This window comes from Ylistrum balloti, unplaced genomic scaffold, assembly GCF_031769215.1.
Source record: "Ylistrum balloti isolate Yb309-2 unplaced genomic scaffold, AGI_CSIRO_Ybal_v1 Utg369850, whole genome shotgun sequence".
Taxonomy (NCBI): domain Eukaryota; kingdom Metazoa; phylum Mollusca; class Bivalvia; order Pectinida; family Pectinidae; genus Ylistrum; species Ylistrum balloti.
The window spans coordinates 3869210-3896578 of record NW_026782003.1 but is presented as its reverse complement, the minus strand read 5'-3'; the positions used below and the strand labels follow the sequence as shown (position 1 = coordinate 3896578).

Sequence of the window (27369 nt, the reverse complement as noted above, 5' to 3'; positions counted from 1 at the left end):
AGACATTTCTTTGCTGTATCGAGAACTCTCAGATATTAAAAAAAGATTTTGGAAACTTCCATGGGTTATAACCGTTAATCAAACTCCTATTTTCCATTATAAAGCAGCGGATATTGACAGAAGACTATGGTTTATAAACTACTCGTATGTGATGAAAGAGATGTAAAAGTCTGGGTGTGATCATCATGAATACGGGAAACCAACTAGTGTCGTTAAAACAAGCTGACAACAAGAGGTGTATCGTAAAATATTTATCATTAATTTGATTTTCTTCCAAGCAGTGACAATAGCATCAAAAGCACAAAGTTTGAATGACAAAATACAAATAAATAGGAAGGAAAGATACCTTTGAAATGTACACATCTATTACATCTTAACAAACAAACGGCTTAAAACGTATCATAGAATTAATGTTTAACGAAAAAATTAATAAGACATTCATATTGCACTGTCTCTGATTACAATACTAACACACATGCAGTGTTTAAACCAGGAAAGCGGCAACACCTGGTTTGGAATTGGACATTGATGTGGAAGAAATTTGATATCATGAATTTGCTATGAAAAAAATCAATGTTATGGTGTTTTCTTTAAAATTATGTCTTATACTCAGTTGGCCCTTAACCTCGTTACCGGATAATTGTTGTATCCGGTACCGTGTCTTTGACGTAGGGAAGATTTTCCCGGGACATCATGGAAGCGGGAATCCGGAACAGGTACCGTCGGTCCCGCGTGTCCCTGTGTACCCGGGAACATTGTATCTCCTTGGCCTTCTTTGGGCTGATGTACATTAAACGATTCTCCTCGCTCCGGCAGTCAAACCAGTCCAGCCAATCAGGACTCAGCTGTCTGAGAGCAAAAGCATTGACAAGGTAAATCTTAACACCATCGTAAAAAATTCGAGTTTGTAAAGATTTGTTCTTTCTTATAAATCCAAAACAATCATGATGCAAAAAATATGCTTCTTTCTTTGATACTTAATGTGAGCTATCTGTAATGTTAAAGGACCGTAACAAACACAGAAAAATTGCTGAGAATGTTGAGAAATGTGAGAAGAAGATCAATGGAAAGCAAGACTGGTAAGTTGAGAACAACTTCTTGTTGTGTTTTCCTATATGTCAAAGACCAAACACGTGGCTATTTATATGCTGTATGCTTTACCAAGGCCTAACAACAGGTGGATTGTTAAAAAATCACAGCCTAACAGCATGGCTACTCTCAACAACTATATGTCTTATTTTTCAAGAAACAAAGAACACAAATACTCGCCACTGCACATTTTTCTAAGCCTGAATTTAGTCCTGCCGCGGCAAAATGACTGTTCACCAGGATATGTTTTCAACGGCAGTGCTGTATGATGTCTTACAGGACTAAAGACAGAAACACATATTGTGATATTGATAGGAATACTCACTGCTGAATGATGTCATACAGGTCTGGGACTAAGGGCAGAACTTCAGATGCGGCTACATTCAACATGGCCTTTGTGACGGGACGTAGCCCCCAGTAGTTCATGTCACTTTTGATTCGGCTCTGTTATCACATAAAGTTGTTCATATGTATTCAAATGTTGATATATTAACAAGGAAGTATGATTAATGGCGATTATGATATAGAGATTGATATTTATTTCATTTTACATTCAAATCACTGAAAAAAATGCCAACAGCTTAGCAGTCTCTATATATTTGTGTTCCCTTTTATCTTAAAGGTTTGAATTATATGTACCTGTAATTGTGGGTCGGGCGTATACCTGTCGAGGTTATATCGTGTACACAAACTGTCAAATGTTATACGTCGTGGTGGTAGGCCTAAAGATTCCAGGATTACAGAACCTGCAGTCTGCAAATAAATTTAGAAGTATTTATTGTAAACGAAAAAAACCCACATAATTCAAGGGACCGTTTGGAGGTTTCTATGTTGTATTTATTCAAGATTTTATCTTATATAAGTTGAAAATCTTATTTTATGAATGTGGTTTCAGTGATTAAAAATAAATTTGTTCAGCCTCTTAAAGCCGTTTTCATATATATTGGGCTTTAATGAAGAGAACATATTCTAAAAATATTTCTTTCAGAACAGTTTGTCATGTTTGAATGCAGTCTTTGTAAATGCTTGGTTAAGGCCAGAATCACCAACATAACGCACTTCTCGTTAATTATCTACCCTTTACCTGAGTGTCAAAGTAGTTCTTCAGAGTCACCCCGAAGGAGAAATGGAGATTGGCACAAGCTTGGCTGCAGTCGTGGATGACCTGTGTACGTCGAGAAATATTTTATAGTGGAATATCATTTTAAATTGAACATAGTATGTGTATCTTATAGTGAAAAATATGACCATATTCTGCTGTGTTTCTATAACTTTAGTGTAAATGTCTGTTCGCGGGTTCGGTTTGTATTCCAAATATGTGTTCATAGAGAACGAGAAATTTCACTCGAATTTCAACACATGGATACCTAATTGTCCTAATTTTATGCATGTTTCATCACTTTTACAAATTTCGCTGCAAACATTTCTACATTAAAGTCGTATCGTGACGTCATCAACGATCCATAAAATGATATCGCCACACTTGAAGGCGACAATATTATTCCAGACTTTATTAATAACATGAAAAGTACGTGTTCTGTAATAACTAATTGAGGAAATAATATGTCAGTAAAAATCTTATCCATTCCAAACGAGATTTGTGAATCTCGTCATGAATTTCTAATTGTAGTTCGCCAGAGGTCCAAATAAACAACTTGTTAAAAGGCTTTATGATGAGTTTTCATATGGTACAGAAATTTGTGCAAGACATCGCAGGTAAGAGATCATATTTGGTTGAATGATTAACTGACGAATGCTTTTTGCCTTGCTTGTTGCCACTGTGACACATCACGCCCTTTAGGTTTTCTAGATCAACATTTTTGAACGATTAATAGTTTGTCTTTATAAAGAATTGAAATATTTACATTATTTGTTAAGAAACACACGTTTCAATTTTCAACGGTTACATGTTTTTTCTGATCACTTTGAACTATAGGTAACTATTTTTTAAATCTGTTTTGTAAAGGGTGAGTATATTTCTTTACTACAATAAATACCTTGACAATTTCGACTGATTGCAAAAGTCGTATAAGGCCTCCGTCAAGGACAATCTCTGGTTTAACTTTGGTATCGAACAGATAGACATCACCATCACACGTGGAGACAGAAATCAGAGTCAGAGTTCCTACAGAAAAAAATAGTGGCCGGTAATGACAACTCCATTAACAGTATTACAAGAAACACACATATATATTCAAATATAAAGGTTAAATTCACATTTGTGTTTGAAGATATTTTGATGTATATTATAATCTTAAGTGACTGGATTTCAATTACGTAATGGCTTCAGTTTTGTCAAACATAGATTTGTTTTTAAGGATATGACTTTTCAAGGATTCCCTATTTAGAAACTAATTTGATTTGGTCAGTATCGGTATCTAATAAACTAACTTTAACGAAATGATGTCTGGTCACTTTGTTCATGTGAGTTGTACACATATTAATTGTGTACGTCCATATTTTATACACATATCAGTTACCCTAGTCACCATCAACACGTCAGATGGTCCATGCCACACTTGCCTGTTGTCCACATGTATAATTTATGCCATTCCGATTTTCTCATTGCCTTGTATCAACAGATAACTTATTGTACTTGATTACGAAAGGAAAAGCTTATTTTTCTCCAACAAATCGGCGTTTCATTCTCAGATCGGGCATCAAAAGGTAAGGAGTCATCTGTTTGACCACCCCTGAGGCACCTCTGCTTCCTCCAATACCACACCCCTTACACGGCGAACACAATCATTGTATTCAGGTGCAATACAAATAGAACTAGTTTATACTCAACAATATTGAACAGCTTGAGACCATTCAATACTATCGACAAGACATTACAGAAAAGGAACAAGGCTATTTTTATTGGTCTTTTGCATGTAATACAAAAATATATCTTTTGTTAATCTCATACTAAACCATTGTCATTTTTTCCTCAAACAGAACTAATCGACAAGAGTGGTTATATTGGATATGCATTGTTCAATATAGACATTGTTGCCTGACATGTACACCAATTTCCAATCAATCCTTACACCCCATTATTTTCATAATTATTTTTGTTTTGCAAATTTGAAATATGTTGTTCAATTTTCCAATGAAATAAAAAATGTTTATCACATAAGTACTCTATTTTCAAGGTAAAAAAAGTCCGCTTTTTAAATTTGTGTTATTTAACACGTGTAATATGACTTTGTTGAGCAGTGATTGGCTGAAGGTTTTCATCCTGACTTGAAAACTTCATTGCCTTGCGGTTACATAAGTCAAATTAGGTTAACGAATAATTGCAGAAGTATTATGTCATGAAAAGTATGATGCATTTGGTTTTTTTTAGCACTCGGACGTTTTCGTTTTCGAAAGGAGTTTTCTCAGCAATATTGAAAATAATATGTGAAGTGCTCTGATGTTTAAGGACACATTCATATAGGTCCGATTGGTAATTAATGATAATTGATAAACAAACAAAACATAAATTAAAGAGACAAGTGGTGGATTCTTGGGACAGTATTGTAGACAGAAGTTAAGTTCCTCCAACCTGGACAAACACTGTGGTGGTGAGCCAGAAAAAAAGTTTATTTATGGCAATAATTTAACACAGAATCATACACGTGTAGTATCTCATTTAATGAGATTGATGGAATTTGTAACAAAAATATATCACCATGCCAGTCTCGGTCAACAAAACATTTCTAAGGCTTGATTCATGTCGAATTATTTTTCTAAACACAGGGGAAACACGTTGGCTGTGACAACATTCGTTTTAACTTCATATTGTCATTTGGCAGTTTTTCACTCGGGACAACAGAATGCGGTTTTTCAAATTGACTTTTACATAAACAGTGTTCCAAAGAGCAAAAGCTATTATTAGTGGAATTTTCTGATCCCAGTTTCCATTCAATTCTAGCTGTTGAAGCCATGGCCAATATCAGCCAATATACAAAAAATATCAAAATAATAAAATAACATTTTACTTAATATTGCTGTGTTGTCTTCTATTTGATAATTTGGCACCATTTTATCCTTTTTATTTAATGTTACTAAGCAGATACATATCCCAGATTTATTATCTACCTTTCTTGCCGACGTTGATTCCTTGGCAGGACAGTCCAACCACGGGTACCTCGAGACATAACAGTTTGTTGACGGTCTTCTCGGAGGCAGAGATAGAATTCACGTAATGGAGTTTTGGCTCCATACTGCCTCACTCACGCAGGTAAATCCAAGTTGTCTGTACACTTGATGTGCTGCTTGGTGATGTGACGTGCGCTTAAACCTTTCCTCACTGTTAACTTCTCTGTTCACTATGACCTGTAACCTAAAACTGTAACGCTTATCAATAGGAAATACATTTATTCCTATGACCTTCACAGGTATATATGTTTCAGGTATGTTAGAAGTTCTGTATCTAGGTTCATCCTACATCAATAATGCAGAACAGGTGATCGATGGCAGACAAACAAAAATGATCAACCTTGCTGGAGATTACCGATTTTCACGGGAAACAAATCTAATTCGCATGTCGCTTGGACATTTATAAATGATTGCTGTCAACTGTAGGAAATTGATATTTCTAGAAACGGGTTATTGACTTTTTAGACAGAGTTTACGTTAAAGCTGGACAATACATAAGTACAAAGCATTTCCGGTGAGCGTATTTGTAATGGGCATATATTGGAACAAAGAACAGGTTACTTTACATTGCGAGAGCAATTATGAAAATTGACATTTATTGACTGAAGCGAAGAAGAAAAAAGTGTATGAATCCATCGATACCAAATAATGATCGAGACATTGAAACAAAAGGAAAATCACCATCAAGGTGAAAACTAAGCTAGGGGTCTGGTTAGAGTGTCCTACATTATGTGTGGTAAGCGTCATTTTGTTCCCCTACACCGCATATATAATGACATAATGTCTTCTGTCACATCGGTTAGTAATAATCTATGATGTTATCCGTCGTCAAAATGTGTAATCATAGTACAGTAAATGTCATATTGTCTTCCATTACCACACGTGGTAAACATCACGATGTTATCCTTCACCACATGTAGTAAATGTCATGATGTTTTCTGTCGCAACATATGGTCTTTTGTCACCACGTGTGGTAAAGGTCAAGATGTCATTCGCCATCATATAAAGTAAACGTCATAATATCTTACCTTATTACATACCGTAAATGCCATGACGTCTTCCGTCATCACATGTAGTTAACGTAATTACTTCAACCGTCAACACATATAGTAAACATCATGATGTATCTCGTCACTACATGTAGTAAATATCATGATGTCTTCTCTCACTATATATAGTAAACATCATGATGTCTTCTCTCACTATATATAGTATATATCATGGCGTCATCTCTCACTATATATAGTAAACGTCATGATGTCTTCTCTCACTATATATAGTATATATCATGGCGTCATCTCTCACTATATATAGTAAACATCATGATGTTTTCTCTCACTATATATAGTAAACGTCATGATGTCTTCTCTCACTATATATAGTAAACATCATGATGTCTTCTCTCACTATATATAGTAAACGTCATGATGTCATCTCTCACTATATATAGTTAATATCATGGCGTCTTCTCTCACTATTTATAGTAAATATCTTGATGTCTTCTCGCACTATATATAGTAAATATCGTGATGTCTTCTCTCACTATATATAGTATATATCATGGCGTCATCTCTCACTATATATAGTAAACATCATGATGTATCTCGTCACTGCATGTAGTAAATATCATGATGTCTTCTCTCACTATATATAGTAAACGTCATGATGTCTTCTCTCACTATATATACTAAATATCTTGACGTCTTCTCTCACTATATATAGTAAATATCATGATGTCATCTCTCACTATATATAGTATATATCATGGCGTCATCTCTCACTATATACAGTAAATATCATGATGTCTTCTCTCACTATATATAGTAAACGTCATGATGTCTTCTCTCACTATATATAGTATATATCATGACGTCTTCTCTCACTATATATAGTAAATATCATGATGTCTTCTCTCACTATATATAGTAAATATCATGGCGTCTTCTCTCACTAATTATAGTAAATATCATGACGTCATCTCTCACTATATATAGTGAATATCATGACGTCTTCTCTCACTATATATAGTAAATATCGTGACGTCATCTCTCACTATATATAGTAAACGTCATGATGTCATCTCTCACTATATATAGTAAATATCATGACGTCATCTCTCACTATATATAGTAAATATCATGACGTCATCTCTCACTATATATAGTAAATATCATGACGTCATCTCTCACTATATATAGTAAATATCATGACGTCTTCTCTCACTATATATAGTAAACGTCACGATGTCTTCTGTCACTACCTATAATATATGCCATGGCGTCTTCCGGCTCAACATGTAGTAAATGCCATAATGTATTGTGTCACTACATGTGATAAAGTTCATGTCTTTCGTCACCACATGTAGTAAACGGAATGATGACTTTCGTCACCGCAAACTTAGCCGTCATGAAATTCTGAAATCATGTCGCATTTCAAACAATATTTTTACCGGTTATAAATGATCTGATACGTAATTGGTAAACATTGATGTCGACCCACAAATATAATACCCTATTTCAAAAATAACTAACTAAATCGTTTACTGAACAAACAAACGCAACCTTACGAGTATATTCATGAATAGGTTTCACACACCTATTTGTACTTGCAGAGATGAAGTAATTACGTAATATCAATATTGATTTATAATGAATAGTGTTTCGGTGTCTGGCGTACGTCAAAATGTTTATGATTGAAAGTACCTTTAAGAAATCAATACGATTATAAATAATCTCGAACCAAACTTTTGAACGATTCACAAACAGGACCCATATATACTTGTCATTATATCACAGTTCCATAGGTGTCTAGTCTATACTTCGCTCTTTGTTGATCTACAGACAATCCGTGGAGTCCTAGATACAAACAGGACGGTATCGATTAACGCGGTAAATGTTAGGTATGACTCAATACTTCACTGTATGTGGTAAGGTTTATATTGTCAGAACACTATCCGTGTCTATAACCATAAGTGGTGAGATTTAGTGGGGAGTAGTATGTGGTCTATATTGTACAGTGTAAAAGTGCTGGGATTTAGAGGATAACATTTCGTGGTATACTCACCACTTGTGGCGAAACTCGGTTAAGAATCTTATATTGAATAATCACTTTTTAACGTTGAGATTTAATAGGAAGTACTATATTGCAGAATCACTGTACTTTTTATGAAAAGATTTAAAGAGAAAGATTTTGTCCTGTAATCACTGTCTGAAGTGAAATTTTATGTCGACATTGAGTAATGTGATCATTATTTGTGATGAAATTTCGTGGGAATCATTATGGCGTGAAATCACAATTTCTGATGAAATTTAGTGGGGAACATTATGTGGTGTAATACACTTGATGTGGTGTAAACATTATTTGTGGTAAAATTTATTGTGGAACATTATGTAGTGTAATCAACATTGTGTGGTGTAAACCTTATTTGTGATGAAATTTAGTGGGGAACATTATGTTTTCCATTTGTGATATCATACAGTTGCTTCATTCTAGCACTCGTCAGTGATACTTAACGCCTTAATTTTAAAGCCTAGGAGACGACTGAGGAAAATCCAGGGTGATTGATAGAAAAAGTCAACATCTGGACGGGTAGAAACACTAACCCCATTACTCAATAAATTTCGTAACCTTTATATATCGAATATTTTTAGAACAGTGTATATGTGTATGGATTAAAACATGACATACAGGCTTCCGCTAACCTCGAGGACTAAAAGTCCACCAACAGTGGAAGATGACATTAGTGAAGATCAAAAATACAGTTGCAATGAACTATTAGATTATATTTTGTACCTTAAAAGGGATGTATATATTTTGTTGGTGGGATTAGCCTAATTTTACTTCCTGTTATGGTTATTACAAGAACTGATAACTGTAATAGCCAAGATGTCTGAATGTTTAAATTGCCATTATTTTAAGGTATCATTGTCTGGTTGTAGGACGTATCTTATACCGTCTTTTTTGCGTTTCATTTCGTTATTTATTGTCAAAATATCCATGTATTTATGTTTAAATAAATAAGATATAAAAACGGATATATCTTCTATGATCTGAAAGCACAATATGAAGCCATTTTAACGGTGTATGAGCCATTATTCCAGACTAAACTATGTGTATTGTACGGTAAGGCTTATCTTTGGATTAACCACAGGGCTTCCACACATGGTATAAGGGTAATCACATAGGCATTGTCAGTCATATACCACGTGTTTTGTCACTTGTACAGTCTATTGAAATACAGCTGTCAGAAGAACAGATATATGTGTACAGTTGTAACTACAGAAATAAGACTCAATACTAGTGTGGAAATAAGTTTGATGGCTTTCTGAATAATCCTGGTTTTAAGAGCAACATACTTTTTAAAAAGTATTATGGGCAACGGCTTAACACACAGTTTATATGGTAGCTTGAAATAGTATATATTCCCAACCTCTGTGTATAGCAACAGTAAATATACATGTTTGTATGTAAAAGACACGTAATTCCAATAAATATTTAATATCTATATCTTGTTTGTACAAAATATCTATAACTGTTGTGTATTTTATGCTTACATGATCGATCATAAATGAATTGGTAGTAATATTTAAATAGTTTACCTACCTTTCTATGGACAGGAAATAAAACTCGTCTGAAGTACAAACTCCGCTATCTCCTGTAATATGTCGTACTAAACAGATTTCACTATTCAATTAAGTGTCCCACTTCGTTGATAAGAGAACGCCACTGTATTGTATACTCAGTTACATGACAAAAAGACAATTTCCGTTTTCAATGCGAGCCATTTAAAATATTGTATGTGACTATATTAAACTTGCATTCAAAGTGACATGAAACCTGGCGATATGGGATTTATGCTTGATCGATCACAAAAAATGACCTGATCGTGCGCGGCTTTCACCCTCTGATCACAGGTATGTTTACATTGTACCATGTAAACTCTTCCATTCTTATAATGTACGTACCTTCTCAAAGACCGGCGCTGTTTGTCAGAGTCGATCAGCTTAACACCAGTTCCTTAAGGTAGTTAATCTGTTATAGTTATTACCATATATAGGAATCATTCAGTCATATTTCCTTCTCTGATGTATTTACGAAGAGGTGTAAAGATAAAAAAGAATGTTTTCGTTGCAAAAAAACATTCTGTTCTAGATTTGTGCCAAGCTGACAAGTCAGTGCATCTGTGACCGTTTTGTTGGTGTATTATACCAAACATACAGGCGTCACTCAAGCAACGCGCCTAATGTCTTAATTATACCAATGGATCTTTGCACTTAATAAGTTTTGATGAATATATTACTATATAGAATACTGATATTTCTTTAAATGATCCGATACAAACGTAAGGGCATATTAAGTCTTTTTTGTTTGAGGTGATGATGGTTAACAACATGGAAAAGTCCGACATGTTAACAGAATCCTAATCCAAACTCAAATTTAAAAAAAAACTAGGGCAAAATATGAACTAAAGAAAGAATTATATGGAGACTTCTGAAAATGTACAAAGAAAATGAAACCAGGTGTTTCGGAAAAGAAAGCGTTGCCTGTCTCATCGACCACACCCGTTATGTTGACGTTGGTTATTCAAAGTAAGTAATGTCACGTTCTTAAATGAGAACAAGGTACACAACACTGGGGAAAAACAGGCAAACTAACGAGCATCAAACACGCCCAGCTTCTTATCGCATTAATAGATAGAATATTTCCGAACGTGGTCACTATGACGACCGTAAAACTTTCCGAATATTTTCATCAATCAACATTTCTCAAACCCTTGTGTGAGTTTAATTGTCAGTTGTCGACACCTTGCACGAAAATCGTGATATTGGGAACATTCTTCTGAATATCGAATCAACTGTAACGTGTAAAACACATAGGTTGTTCAAGTAGAGATTTTACTATCAAGAACTGGAAATTTCAAAATAGGAAAATTGGAATCAATAAGTGCATCATAGAGCATGGAGGAAAGCTGTCGCAGGTAGTTTCCTTGTAAGGGAAAGATCGAGGTAAACGGCTGATGTAGAAGAGTCTGTTGTGTCCTTGATTTCCAAATGTGGTGGGTATATACGATGGACATCTCTTGCTATTTAAGACATGAAGTCATTAATGTACCTAAAAGTGAAATAGAATGACCCTACGAAGTCATTATGACCTGTTTTGATAAGTTCTTCAATTAGCCTCGTATTGAAACAGAAATTGCATGCTAATAGTCTGTTGGAAGATATTTCCACCAAACGATAATATTGTCAATAAGAAAAACGATTGCTCAATGCATCACAATTTTTTTTATTTTCATTGCATTAAGATTCAAGCTCATCAATGTAATACAGTTATTATTAAAGACCAATTATATACACGTCTCTCTGGCAAAGTGCTCAAGGAAATCCTTGTCATCTTATTAAATTACAGCAGATGCGGACATATTACATACAGACAATGACACTTTATATTTGATATACAGAAACTGTAAATTGAATCATTCATTGATACTTTAAAGTATATAACACGGAAACAATATATTCTGCCTTTGTGTTGTTTGCATCTTGATATCACAACCTATAGTTATCCACAGCTTGCATTTACTCCACTACAGACTTTATCCACTCAAGGTAAGATGTCACACGGGTGTAGATGTTTGGGTATCCGAAATGTTGGCACGAGAATGACCCCCATGACGTCACACCGGCCAGAACATAAAGTCCATCACGGAGGCAGACAAGAGGTCCCCCGGAATCGCCCTATATAACAAGGTAAGAAGTGATGTCAGATGTTGTGAAAAAAATGAGTTACTTAAAACAGTAGCGAAAAAAAAATTAATTTTTAAAGCGTAATTTGTTGTATTTGTATTAATCAATAAAGTGTTGAAATGTGCAATCAATTTTAATCAATTAGACCAGAATCTTTCTGTGATTTCTCAAAAACATTTAAAATGTATCAATTCAACGTATGTTATCAGCTTCATATATAAGAATATAAAAATATAATGAAAATTGATTTAAGCATGTTTTAATCTCCAAAGGTATCAAGGAATATTGAATGGCTCACACTGCACGCGCCGACATCTCCATGCCCTACACAGACGTGTCTGTCATTTATGACACCATTCCAGCTCTCATTACAGGCTTGTGTTGGAGTGATGGGCACTGTGATGTGTTGAAGATATTTCTCGTCACCAGTACCTAAAAAACATCAAATGGCCTCACAGTCGTTTTTAATGACGGACCCTATAATCAAGAAAAATGTTCCACAACATGGAGTCTGTGTAATATGTTGACAGCATACATGCGCTGGCCCCACTTGTATAAAACATCTCAACTTGAGATTTCCTCAACTTGAGATTTTCCTCAGCTAATATCTCCTTGAAAATATTTTGTATGAATTTCAGGACATCCTAGCCGATGTTTTCCTCCTGTTCCTTGAGAAAATTTTATACAAGCCGTTTTTAAGGGATATCAGCTGAGGAAAATCTCGACTTGAGGAAATCTCAAGTTGAGATGTTTTATGGAAGTGGGGCCTGGTGTTAAATTCCAGTATTTGTTATAAAAAAAAATCCAATGATCTCAAGATGTTGGTCTCGCTTCAACTTTGGGTGCAACATACAGCAATGCCTAAATCTGTACATATGGTCTAATTTTATCACGTCTGAGTAAGTGGTTCGCAATGGTACCAGAAGCATGGTGGCTATTCCTGATACTGACCGACATTTTTATACCCAATAGAACTCGTTGATAAGTTAATATTCTTCGTCAAGTAATATCTTTTGATTATTTGAAGCTGTATCTTTTAATAACAGACAGTTAAAGTCAAACGTTCTATTAGACTTTGGGAATGCCTGTTTTTTTGTTTGTTTGTTTTTTTTTTTTTTTTTTGTTCTGTATATTTATTTTCTTCTTTTCTTAAATACAGAGAACAAAATTAATGCCAATTTGATATATGGGCGGTCCCTAACATATGGCCAGGTGTGTATATTATTTAGAAGGACAATTTTACGTAGTTCTCTGTAGTACCATAATGATTTTCTCCAATATAATGTCTAAGAGGGCTTGTATCAAAAAGTGCTAATCAATTGTGTGTGTGTTTTTTTTTTTTTTTTTTTTGTAAATCTTCTTACCCATGGAGTTGCCCCAGCCACTGATAATGCAGTGGTCAGTTCCATCAAAAACATCCAATGCCCCCGGTAAACATGTTGTCCGCACATAATGTCCACTTATATCTACTGGTCCTTCCAGTTTGACGAGGGCAATATCATTTGGTGTTCCTCGTTGTGACGGTGCATATGCCGGGTGCTGGACAAACAAGATGAGATTAAACGAAAGTGCTATGGTACGTTGACGATCAAGCACTTTGTCACACACGAACTGCCATGCTTTAGCATAAATGTGATGTTTGTGTCCTATACGTGTTATTACTTACTTTGATTCACAAGGATTTACATAACGGGTTTCGTCGATGAAGCGGAAGACGCTTACCCTTCCAGAACACTAGCGTTGTTTTTGCACTTTTTAAATGGTCTAGGTGTAATTCTATCCTCTGTTTCCATTTTGAATAATGATTTTGCTGGCATATAACTACTTCCTTATTTGTTACAAGTCCATTGTTATGTTTAAGTACAAGGGCACGTTGAAATACAATGTAATTTCTATAATCTATAATATTATAGATAATGATAAGTGTTGATTTGTGACAAATGTCTGATAAGATATATATAATATAGTGTTTTGGCATGCATCACGATCCACCCCATTTGATTGGATCATTACTTTTTAAGGCTGGAAATTTCTGTCTTTGTCTAAATCCTACTTAAATTCATTGGAATAGTGGTACGGTTAAGAAATATAAACACATGGCGTTTGAAATTACCACATATATAAAAATTACGAAATTCATTCAATTAAGGGGCTTGTGTACTTCCCAATCAGTCGCCACCTGTGTTTCAAAATTTAGGTCATTTCGTCACTGACAAGTTAATAGAAATACGAAACAGTTTAATTATGTCACTATTTGGCTGTAGTATATGTAATTAAAAAATGGGTCTTGAAATGTGCAATTCACTTAAATATGTTGTACAATTGTTAAATAATCTACTGTAATAGATCGCTATGGTATTTATACAAAATCGAACTATAACATGTCTTGTAATTAATGATCACGATTTAACGATTATCATGAAACTTACAACTACCCACTCAGAAGTGGTTAATTTCTTTTCATTTCCAGAGATGGAATCGAGATGATGTTCCCCTAGGTGGATGGTCACTTCTGTTGGCGTGTGCCTGTGGAAATAATGGAATAGTAAAATAATTTAACAATACTGGCAATATTTAGCCTTGACAGGTTTTGTTGTGCAGAAATGGTAAGATGATATACTCATTCTGATACTACCTTTTATTCTTACAGGTTTGTGTTAGATAAATTGTAAATGAAATCATCATACTGATAACACATTTTGGTCTAAGCAAGTTCGTGTTATAGAAAGATGTCAAAGCAATTATTCTAATGCTCTTTAATCTTTTTCATTTTGTAAATGCACCAAATAAGTTACTGTCCCTTTGCATTTTATACCAAGTACTTCGATACTGATTGCCAGAGTTATGGTACTCTGAACTCGCGAAAAACAATTTCGCTTCCATAGCTAACAAAAACATTATTTATGTTACCTCTGAAGACAATGAGCGGCTGTCACGATCCATTGGTCACTGATGAGACTTCCTCCACAGAAATGACCAGTGACGTCATGGAATGACACCTGCCAAGGCCACTGGCCTTCTGAGGCCGACTGACCGCCCACTATACGGAGTCGAGGGTCCACAGTGGGAGGGTACAGTGTGATCTTTCCGCATTGGGATGTTCCTGCCATAACAACAAGGAGTTTGGTAGGCATCAAACAAAGGTAAGGTTTGTTTGAACATCGTGGTTTAAGTTACAAAGGGACTACAACCAGATTTTGAAAACATGGTTCTTCATTTACTTTAACTTTACTTCAACACTTACTTCTTATTAGACGTAATGAAAAAAAACACCAGAATCTCATTTGCTACAACATTTAACTTTTTAACTAATGTATGGTTTGTGTATATTTGGAAGGGGTTTAGCCTTAGCCTTAGACCCAATTCTTTTTGTATAGAAGCTCTTTACATTACAATTATCTTAATCAAAATGAGCCCTGCGTATTGATGAGTAGGACGTAAAAGTAAAAACGTTCATTGGGGGTGATGTTGGCGAGGGGGGAGGGGAGCACGCGTAAGATGATAATTGACAGGTATAACCAAGCTGGTATGTTAAAAGTAATGGCTGAGAAGTACAAAGTGAAGGATCGTACAGAAGACAATCGAATCGTCTGCAATGCTAGGGAGTTTTAGAGGGGGGTGTATCCTGTATTGAAATATAGACTGTGAGTTTACGTAATTCCACAGTTTAAATAATTTTTAAATAATCGGTATTGGACGACATTTATAGAAGATCAAATACATGCGTTTATTGTGTCACTATTCAGACGAATTTAAACATGGCGTGTAAGTAGTCTTCTCGTAGGGTATACCAAAACGATCTCGAAGAAAGGCTCAAAATACGGTGACTGTATGACATCTTTCAAATTCGTTTAACTAATTAATCATATAGTGTTAGATTGTACAATTTTGTCATAAGAACACACCTGGATGAGGTAGATAAACGCTTCCATCAGGTTCCACACTACCAGCGTCTTCGTCTCCCACAGATTCAATCGGACTTGAGTCCGATTGTTCTGAAGGAATGTCCACTGTTTCTGTTGGTAAGTGCACTAAACAGCATACGCTATTCCTTTTACAGGCAATAGTTTGGTCCGAAACTAGTCCACTACAACTCGAAGCCTTGGTACACTGACCCCCAGCGGATCTACAGGACTGCAAACGATGAGCATCCCTGGCGCCTTGCAAGATAAATTTAGAATTCACCTACCGTGTCTTAGCAAAAATGTATGATTTTAATTTTTACCCAGAATTTACAAACCTGATCTTATTGGACTCCATGTCACCATTAGGATTGAGATATATAACAAGTAATGTATATTAAGTTGGGATCTATTGGTAAACGTCTCTCATAGGAAAGTTAAAAAAACAGTTCCTGCATCGTTCGATAGATTAACACTTAAATTCACACATTGTTAAACTTTTTTTTTAATATCATGTGTATAATAGTAAATCAGTTTCTCCTAATACTGCTAGAAAATTATTTTCAAAACATAATTTACCTGAGCTGTGCCTGACACACACGAGAATAAGACATACCGCTAGAAGTGTCCTGATCATAGTTAAGGTCGTCTTGTACTCTGACTGACGACACTTTGATTGTGATTTATATATGGAAGGAGGAATGTGAAACATTCCTTGTAATTAGATTTATTAGTTTTTATTAGGTTTATCACCATAAGAACGCTCGAGGACTTAATTTTGATATCTTAAAGAGCCAGACCCATTCCTAGACCGATATTATTTTATATAAAAAAAATCATGATTTTCTATTTTCTCGGGTAGCAAATGTTCTGACTAACCCTGTAATACCGCAATTTTAAAGTAAATCGCTACCAATCTAACGTAATAAATTATTTTAAAAAAGAATTCGAAACGACTCAGTGCTTATTCATAATTATGCGAGAAGTCCTACCCTCTGACGCATGCGCAAATAACTGTAAATAAATCTGCAGTCTTCCAACATGGAAGAAAGCGTGCGAGGGAAGCGGTGAAGAAAACGTGTTTTGACGGACTCTGAGGCGAAAAAAAGGAAGATGACGGCTGGCTCATACTCTGTATCGCTCTCTGTTTGGCTCTATCGTATAGTATCACTCTTAAATCATATTCATAAATACTCTTATCAACGAATATTCGCTTTTGATAGATCCATTTCACGATGTTCCATATGTTCGTTACCGTATCGTAACACCCCTTTGAGGGCCTCTTTGCAATTAATCGTAGTTTTTCTCGTAATCTGTACGTTTTTGTGTCATATCTAAGCATTGAAAGATGTGATCAATACATACGTTAGATGATTTCTATACAGGATATATAGAGTATTGATTGCATTTATCGGTAAATGAGCGATGTCACATGTACTACTCATCTCTTCCTCCGTTTTTGTTTTGGTTCTGACTGCGTCTGAACTTATCACGTGACTTTTCCTCATCAATATTTATATACTGATGTGATTAATGAGATTAATTCCGGCACGATATCTCCGGTACCCTTTCAATTTCAAGTTCGAAACTTTATACAAGTCTTTATATATATATTATCTATTAGTAAACAACAACATTTCCAGTCAATAAAATATAAAAAATATTTATAACGGAGTAGGTCTGGCTCTCCAAAAATTTTACAAGATTCATATTAAACTCTCCACTTCACATATTAGATCAGACCGTAAATAATCCAATTTTTGCAACTTAGAGTTTCGACCCCTGTCATTAAAAGAGTGGATTGTAGTACGACTGAGTGTAGGTATTTATTATTGTCATATGTGAAACTCGCCCCTACTTGACCCGCGATATCAAACAAACGATATTTATTGCAGTGGTCATTATATGGTCTTCAGAAGGAAAGGTACTACTGACCACGATTTATTGGTGCAAGTAATTTGGTTTTAAAACTGCGGATGTCTAAAAAGTCAGTCGCAAACCATTGAATTCTCTTCAGAGAACAATTCGGGAAATATAGTGTTTTTCTACTTAAAATAGCTCCTTATATCTAAATTTCAAATCTGAATTAATGTATTTCCTCGAAAAAAAAGTCTTATTGAAAACAGAGAGTTGTTCATTGTACAATACGATAAACACTGAATATGTTATCAAATCCTAGTTGACTGGGCAATCACAAGTGTTTAGTTGAGTGAAATTTAGAAACCGGTTTCCTAATTGTATAAAAATGCAGCACTTTATTTAATGACGATACAATGTTTATGGTATAGGACAAACAGAAAAACACCTTCTTGTCAATATAATTATCATACAAACGCATATGGAATAAAACTAGGTCAAAATATGAACAAAAGAATTACACGGATATCTATAATAAAGTACAATGAAACCAGGAGTTTTGGAAGAGTAAGCGTCTTTTGGTTTCATAGATGACACCCGCCATGTAAATCTTGGTCAATCCAAGTAAGTAATGTCAAGTTCTCAAATGAGGACAATGTATACAACAACGGAACCAATAGGCAGACTAACAAGGAACAAACTCGTCCGGCGTCATGTCGCACAGAGAAATAAAAAAAATTTAATGAGATCACTATAATGACGTTAAAACCTTCCCATCTTTTTTATCAACATGCATCTTTTAAAAATTTATGTTTGTCCGTCAGTTGTCGACTTCTTTCGAGAAATTTGTGATAATGAGAACAAACCCTTGAATATCGAACAACTGCGAAATGTTTACACCATAAGTTTTGGATGCAGAAATGTTTCTATCCCGAAACGTAAACTTCACAATAGGTAAATTAAAATCATGGCGCTTATCATACAGTTTGGTGGAAAGCTGTCCATGTTAGTTTCTTCGTAGAAAAACATCGAGATAAGCGGCTGATGTAGATTAGTCAGTCCTTTCCTTGAATTTCAGTTCTCATAGGTATGCCAATAACCTGTTGAAAAATATTACCACCAACCTCTACGACGATGTTATCGACAAGAAACTCTGTTATCTTTTCTTTATACAATTTGTCCTTCGTATATTTCTACTTTGATTTGGACGTATTTTTCACGAAATACATTTCAGTATGGGTCACAACTACATATGTGTACCGCATTTTATCATTCATGTAATAGAAAGCCCTAATAACAAACATTAATATGATTAGAAAAAACGCTTCTCGTCTTACATTTTAAAGCAATTATAAATAAATAGATCACATTTGTTTCTGTAAAAGTTACCTCCCTTATGCCTCATTTACACTCGTATATTGCCTCAATAAATCTGAGTTGTCAAGCGATCAGCTGACCTTTCCATACAGCCATTACGAACGATCTCTAATTTATTGGTATCCATTAGCTTCCGTCATGTCGTCAGCGCTAATCGTCTAATTAAATTGCACCAATAATCAAGTAACGGTATTATTTGGCCGCGCGTGCCGGTCCGAGTAGTCCTATCAGCTTTATAAATTACCTGTTATTGGCAGTATTTGCACATCTCATTCCGGATATGTAATCATCGGCTTTGTCTGATTATTAGAATCGCTTCGTGTTTGTTTTATTATGAACTAATCGAATATTTTTATCGTACTTGATGAAAGGACACTGATGCTATGCATTTTCTCTGTCTTTCTCAGTATTACTTTTTCACATTGCTACTCCCACATCCACACCGTCTATCAGAATTTCATTGCATATCGAACCAATAGCCGTTCTCACAACCAAGTGAACAACACGTATACAACCTCAACTCAAATTGCCCTATTTTTAACACAGTTTGTATGTCAATAAATTATGATGTATGATTAAAATGTAATCGACCGTATTTCATCGAATGCATACATGTTAGCTATGTATAACTAGAGACGTTCCAGCTAGGAAGTGCCCCATATTGCATACATTAGATATATTTGACTAGATAACACAATGTATATCAGAAACACTATACTTCATTTCCATTCCCAGGTTTTTTTTCTGACATCGACTGGTGCATATAAAATCCTTTACCTTCCAATGATGGTATAGTGGTTTTGCTCTAAGGTTGACAAACATGTGATTTTTAAGTATACTGTCAACAGAGCCTTATGAAGTGAGGTTTGTGACTGACTCTCATTTGTGATTTAAATTTGAAAGTTGCTTAAATTCGTGATAAAAAATATAGCAATGATTATTGATCTTCAAATCTACTTATTTGTGAATTTCAAAATTCATATTTTAATTAAAACATCTCAGATGATGCTAGATAAAAAGACAATAAATGAGAACTAATATTAATATACCTCAGCAGGACAAGAGACGTCTCAGTACAGTATTTTGCATTTTGTGTAGATAGGCCATGATAAGACAGAAAAAAGCTTCTGTTCAAAGAGAATCTTTTTTGGAAGAAATTTTGGCTGGGTATTTAATTCAATAAGAAAAATATAATTGTCGTAATTCAGATGTAACCTCTACTACGGAAAGGCATGGTAACGATCATGAAACTTAAATCGTCATATGTTTCATACATTTTGAAAAGGAACTGCTGTCACAGTGTGAGTGGTTATCTGTAAAGGAGTAACTTATAGGATACACGGATCTCTCGAACTTCTGTTTAGTCAAGACTTATGTTATTGATACCAGGAGCAGACAGGTAGTAAGGCAAGCCATTTCATATAGATAAAGTTAGAGTTATTTTTTCAATCATACGTTTCTGAACTCAATGCTGTTTTTGTATATGTTTTGTATTCTTTGTAGACAATTAGGACATGCATGATGTTTTGCAGAGTCAAATTGTAAACGTTTGACATCAGAACGAGAGCATCAATCAACTGAAACGATTTTGTATATGTAACTAAGACATAAGTGTAGATATCCGAGATTTTACATAGAAACAAAGTTAACACACATTATGAAAATGGTCGGTGAAGATACGTTTTATATGATACCTCAACTAACATAGTAATTTATTTACCACTGAAGTAATGTTGATTTAGCCTGATCACACTACCAGAGAGGGTGCAGAACTACCAGCTGGTTGTTTTGTGCAGTGTAAGGTACGTTTTGACCAAATACTGGTGATATTTACTTATGATAACTGAGAATACATTATTTACTATTGAGACAATTGTTAACAGTATTTTTTAATTACTTGCAGCATTAACCAATGTGATACCTGTTTATAGTATTGTGTATTGTGACAACTGTATGTCAGTTTAAGTACAAATGTGACGATGGTATACAATATAGCAAATAATGATTCCACCCATGTAGTGGTTTCTCCAGAGAAATGATATTTGACACGTGTTGATTTTACATTCAGACGAGTAATGATTACACTTTGTCGTTAAGTAATAAAATATTAAAGTAGTTAAGTAATGAAAACGTCCAATTCAATATTCACACATTAGTATTCACATGCTAGCAAAAACAGCTGTTTACTTACATGTGTGATTTAATTCACCATGACCTATCCAATGCCGAGCCACACATAATGTTTGGATAGCTGTGTGATAACAAAATGAACTATACAGCTTGGGCAGACATCAGTCAATGTTCTAACGTGTACATGTGATGAATAGTAAATTTGACGAAAACAAAATCGATGAATGTTCAGCTGACCATATTTGTTTTATTTGTGCATGCATTGTTGCCATACGTTTATACAGTAACCAGGAGGCTGAAACGGAATAGAAGTTCTCATTCCCAAAGGATTATGCTGGCATTGGTTCGTTTGTATTTCGCCCATCGAGGTTTTTCATGTTTGGTCAAGAGTACTTAGTGTGACGAGGACAAACTATTAATTACATTTCGTCATACCGATTTTTTCATCAACATATTGTATTATAAATCTATGAATTGTCTAAGGAAAATTCAGTAACAAATATGTCTTCAATTTGAGAAATTAAGTTAAGAAACTTCGTGATTAATTTTTTTGAAAACTTTTGAACCGTTTGAGGTTTAACATTTTAGGAACAAGCAGTCTCCCTTAATATATGATATTCTTGTATTTACAAGTATGAATTACTAACATACAGGTGATGAGTATATAGTCGAGTGCACGTCTCTGTACTGGGTAGAAATTAAGTAAAAAATAGGTTTCCGTGATATTTTGAAATAATCTAATATTTGAAAATACCAAAACTTTTTTAAATGTGTTGCTAATGCATCTCTGTATCTAGATTCTAACATGTCTTTTGATCTATTTGGATTGTCCTCTAAAGTTTAAGATTTTGGCTCTTTGACTCACTGACGAGTCCTAGCAGGACGAAACATTTGTATGGCGGAGCTACATTATTTGGTTATGATTTATCTAATTTTAAATTTGTATAAAAAAAAGTGTTCTCTCGTGTTTCTTTTACATAATCTTAAATATTGCAGTTAGTATATACTGCTGGCTGACTATGTGTTTCCGAGGTTTGTCGTAACCTGCAATTCACGTTTTAAATAATTCGAATAGAAGCATGGTTCAGAATATACATATGTACTTGGCGTTCGTCTGGAATTATCAGATAAATAAAAGAAAAAGTATTGGGTTGTTACATCTGTCTATCAAGATTCTGACATTTTCCCGATAACTCTGCTTTCCCTTAGAGATGACGTGTCGGCAAGGTGTTTTAATTTTAGAAAAGTAATATTTGTTGGTAAGCAGATATTTCGGTAAGGAGAATGAAGTTTCGTAAGGATGTTGAGATATTGGTATATAAGGATTAAGGGTTCGGTGTGGTTTTGAAATGGATATCAATGTATTTGTTTACAGATTAAGTTTCGTTAAGGAGATTAACATTATGGCTACTTAATTTTTGGTGGTAGAGGTTTTGGAAGGACAATAATTTCTGGAATGCAGATTAAGGTTTTGGTAGAGAGGAAAGATTAGCAGGATGAGTGAGATTTTGGTAGGTAGATCAAGGTGTGTTAAGTATATGGTTTTTGATATGATGACTGGATTTCTGCTTAGGAAGTTGGGGTTTTGAAATAACCATAACATTTGGTAGGCAAATTACGATTTTTGTAGAATGAAATTTTGTGGTATGGAAATTAAGGCTTTGGAAGAATTTTAAGGTTTTGATGGATAGGGGGAAAGATTTTGGTAGATTTTTTTTCAATTCTAAATTTAGTTTTTGTAGGGAAAATGGTTTTATTTGTGAGAGGAGACTGAAACTTTGGTAGATTATGATGTTTTGATAGGAGGTATTAATGTAAAGGAGATTCGATATTAAGAATGCTGTATTCTACCTTTTCCCTACCTAGCACATAATGAAATTTGTTTCATGTCAAATAATCAATATCATTAGATGACTTTTTCATATATTTACGATTTATTGAATAATTCCCTTATCAGAGAAAAGTCACTTGTACTTAAAGATATTTTTCCCACTTAACTAAGTTCCGAATGGAATATGGCTTATATATATCTTTACAGCCTTTACAACTTGTAACTGATTATTAAGAGTATAACCTTGGCCATCAGGTTGTGTATAAGGTATGTCTATCTCTTCTTTACCACGTGATTGTATCTGCCTTTATTTATCAATAGTTTTCCATTCGCCAGTATTATCCGTTGTTTCCATAGTGAAGCTTTTGTGCATCGGCATCATGTTTCGTTCAGTGTCGTCCTCAAGGCTCAACTTCTACCAAAAACACTCACTTATTCGTCAGTCTTCACCCAACTGTGACATTTTTTAATCTGATTATATTTCATGTATTTCGTAATGGAATAAAGACAACTTCAATTCAATGCTATAATTATACAGTAGTATACTTTAATATGTTTTAGGTGTTTCTTTTTATCGAATCATCATGTGTATATGGAAGCCATTAAGACGTCACGAACATTGTGTAACACTTGTGTATAGTTGATTGTACTTAATTGATCTATATAACAGAAAATCTTTATTTTACAGCATGATGTATGCCATTCTAGGATTTGAGTTTGATTTACAGACAAATTACAGATTACAGTAAATGACGATTTCGCTTCGAAAGTGTATTTTACTATCATGTTGTCTCGATTTACGTGTATGGCTTTTCAGGATATTAATATCAATATATGTGTGTATATCATCGATTATACTTATATATTAGTACAAAATTTCAGAAAACAATGTTTTATATTATAGTTTTATATTTTAAGATTTCGATGTTGTATCTCTCAAAAGATACGGGATGATTACTCATTGAAATTGTCTAATGGATAAAAGAAGACGCAAATTCTAAGAATTGATCTGTGCCACCATGTTTCATTACTACTGTGTGATGGATGTTATTTCAATCGATTATATAGTAAACTCTTGATATTACGTGTCATTTCATCAGCATGATGTAAGACGCTACATACCAGGTAACATTAGAAATCAATTCTCACTTCTAAAGGTCTTCGGGAACAGGAAACGATTGTGGATTTTCAATCTCGTAATTATACAGTGTCACTTGATCATACGCTTGTTATACACCTGTTTAACCCTATGACCTGATTATTCACTTAATTAACCTTAATACCTTTAATAATCCTATCACCTGATAATATATTTGTGTAGACCTATTATTTGATTGCACACCTAGATTACCTTTTGATAATGCACTTACACTACCTTATCACCTGATTATACAACTAGATTACCCTATCACCTGATTATACAACTAGACTACCCTATCACCTGATTATACAACTAGATTACCCTATCACCTGATTATACACGTACACTACCATATCACCTGATTATACAACTAGATTACCCTACCATCTGATTATACAACTAGATTACCCTATCACCTGATTATACAACTAGACTACCTTATCACCTGATTATACAACTAGATTACCCTATCACCTGATTATATAACTAGATAACCCTATCACCTGATTATACAACTAGATTACCCTATCACCTGATTATACAACTAGATTACCTTATCACCTGATTATACTACTAGACTACCTTATCACCTGATTATACAACTAGATTATCCTATCACCTGATTATACAACTAGACTACCTTATCACCTGATTATACAACTAGACTACCCTATCACCTGATTATACAACTAGATTACCCTATCACCTGATTATACAACTAGATTACCCTACCACCTGATTATACAACTAGATTACTCTACCACCTGATTATATAACTAGATAACCCTATCACCTGATTATATAACTAGATTACCCTACCATCTGATTATACAACTAGATTACCCTATCACCTGATTATACAACTAGATTACCCTATCACCTGATTATACAACTAGATTACCTTATCACCTGATTATACAACTAGATTACCCTATCACCTGAAAAATATAATTAGATTACCTATCACCTGATTATACAACTAGATTAGCCTATCACCTGATTATACACTTACACTACCCTATCACCTGATTATACAACTAGATTACCTTATCACCTGATTATACAACTAGATTACCCTATCACCTGATTATACAACTAGATTAGCCTATCACCTGATTATACAACTAGATTACCCTATCACCTGATTATACACTTACACTACCCTATCACCTGATTATACACTTACACTACCCTATCACCTGATTATACACTTTCACTACCCTATCACCTGATTATACAACTAGATAACCCTATCACCTGATTATACAAATAGATTACCATATCACCTGATTATACAACTAAATTACCTTAACAGCTGAAAAATATAATTAGATTACCCTATCACCTGATTATACAACTAGATTACCTTATCACCTGATTATACAACTAGATTACCCTATCACCTGAAAAATATAATTAGATTACCTATCACCTGATTATACAACTAGATTACCATACCACCTGATTATACACTTACACTACCCTATCACCTGATTATACAACTAGATTAACCTATCACCTGATCATAGAACTAGATAACCCTATCACCTGATTAAACAGTGACATAATTCTCTCATTTATCAACATGTCACCTGGCAGTACATTTATATAACCTCCTCACCTGATTTTACAAATGAATAACCCTGTCACCTTCCAAATTCCTAAGATAGCCATGTTAACTGGTAATACACTTAGATAACCATTTCTCCTGGTTATACACTAAGATAATCAAGTCACTAACCCTAATCATTATGTTATCCTGTCAAACATCACAGCTGAGATTTAAAACTCCCATTACTCAGCCTTATAAAGCCCGCCATCTTGGTTTGTGAAAAATGCAAAATTGTGTTCTAAATTTAACGAGCCAATCAACGCCAAGTTTTCAAAACTTGAGACAATCAGCGTTGTGCTTACAAGATATTAGTGGCCTTTTCCGCTTTGATGAGTCAAAATGCCTGCATTATTAAGAAATTTAATCTGAGCTATGATGTTTAACAGGATAATGTATGGAATAAAAATAAACCTTAAGCAAACTTCTGAATGACCAGTCTTATTATTGTATTTCAGTTGAATCGTGTACATGTTATGTAAAGTTGTTTATGAAGCTAATTTAAAGGGCTTCAGTGTATGATTTTGCTGCCAGATGAGTGTCCGACTAACTGAAATCTAACAGCTTAATGATGTTTGATGAGGTCTGCCTACTGATTTAGGACATCATATATAGTGAATCATATACCAAAATAAAATACACATCTATCTATTGGTTCTGACCACTCTCAGCTAGATATCAAGAACGGTTTAGTGACCATCATAAATTTCACGAAATTGGGTTTTCGTTGGGCTGATAGAGATACATACCTTTATTAGTGTATGAGTGTATTCAGAAACGAGTCGTTCCGCCTTATTTTATACTTGTATACGATTCATATTATCATAAACATTTCCGCTTCAACACTTCCGCGTGAATCCCAGATATTAATATTAGCACATTTAAATCTTTCTCAATTATAGTTTTTCCTCGTCATGCTCTGTCTCTCTGACACATCCTATTTGCCTGTTTATTTTCCTGACAACACCATTTCATTATCAATTCACTGTTTTACCCTTACCTTCTCTAAGTTTTCATGTCAGACAATGGACATAGCTCGTTCATTGTTGATAACGAGACCACATGTATTCATCTTCCATAACGATAAACCGCGGCATTATAATTCTACTTTAAATGATAAAGGAATGAAAACATCTTATTTGTGGTCTAAATTTTCTCAAATACACTTTTTGGAAAATAAAAAGAAAGAAATGGAAAGCATTTTGCATATCTATTTTAATAACATCAAGATACATCTTTCCAATGATGTGCCAGACATCTGTATAAGCTGAATAAATGTACCGAACGACCTTTCATATCTAATTACCATATAATGTAAGTGATGCCAGTGGCTACTGACTTTCTCCTGACTAGCACATCGTATATATTTCCATTTCAATTGTGTGATAACCATTGGCTTCATTCAGTAGATAAATATTACATCTATTGATCTGGTTCACCAACCCACAGTTAAATGACCTTGTCTCTAGATACCAGCTTTTTGGCCTACTCACCTTTACAATAACACATAACTCTCCAATATTAAACATATTTGACACTCAATCAATATTTGACTGGGA

The 27369-nt window shown here is 34.4% G+C and overlaps 2 protein-coding genes across 2 annotated transcripts; both read right to left on the bottom strand.

Annotated features, from left to right (window-relative positions):
- Window positions 1-629: 629 nt before the first annotated feature.
- Window positions 630-5281, bottom strand: LOC132545534 (egalitarian protein homolog). Its single transcript, XM_060209219.1, has 6 exons — window positions 5158-5281; window positions 3087-3214; window positions 2174-2254; window positions 1729-1842; window positions 1415-1533; window positions 630-849 (listed from the first exon to the last, which is right to left on the bottom strand). Exons 1-6 carry the CDS (start codon window positions 5279-5281, stop codon window positions 630-632), a joined length of 786 nt encoding a protein of 261 aa, XP_060065202.1.
- Window positions 5282-11795: 6514 nt separating this feature from the next.
- On the bottom strand, window positions 11796-16502 carry LOC132545634 (chymotrypsinogen B-like). Its single transcript, XM_060209331.1, has 7 exons — window positions 16445-16502; window positions 15869-16123; window positions 14874-15066; window positions 14393-14489; window positions 13328-13502; window positions 12262-12395; window positions 11796-11954 (listed from the first exon to the last, which is right to left on the bottom strand). The coding sequence occupies exons 1-7, from the start codon at window positions 16500-16502 to the stop codon at window positions 11796-11798; spliced, it is 1071 nt and encodes a 356-aa protein (XP_060065314.1).
- Window positions 16503-27369: the final 10867 nt, after the last annotated feature.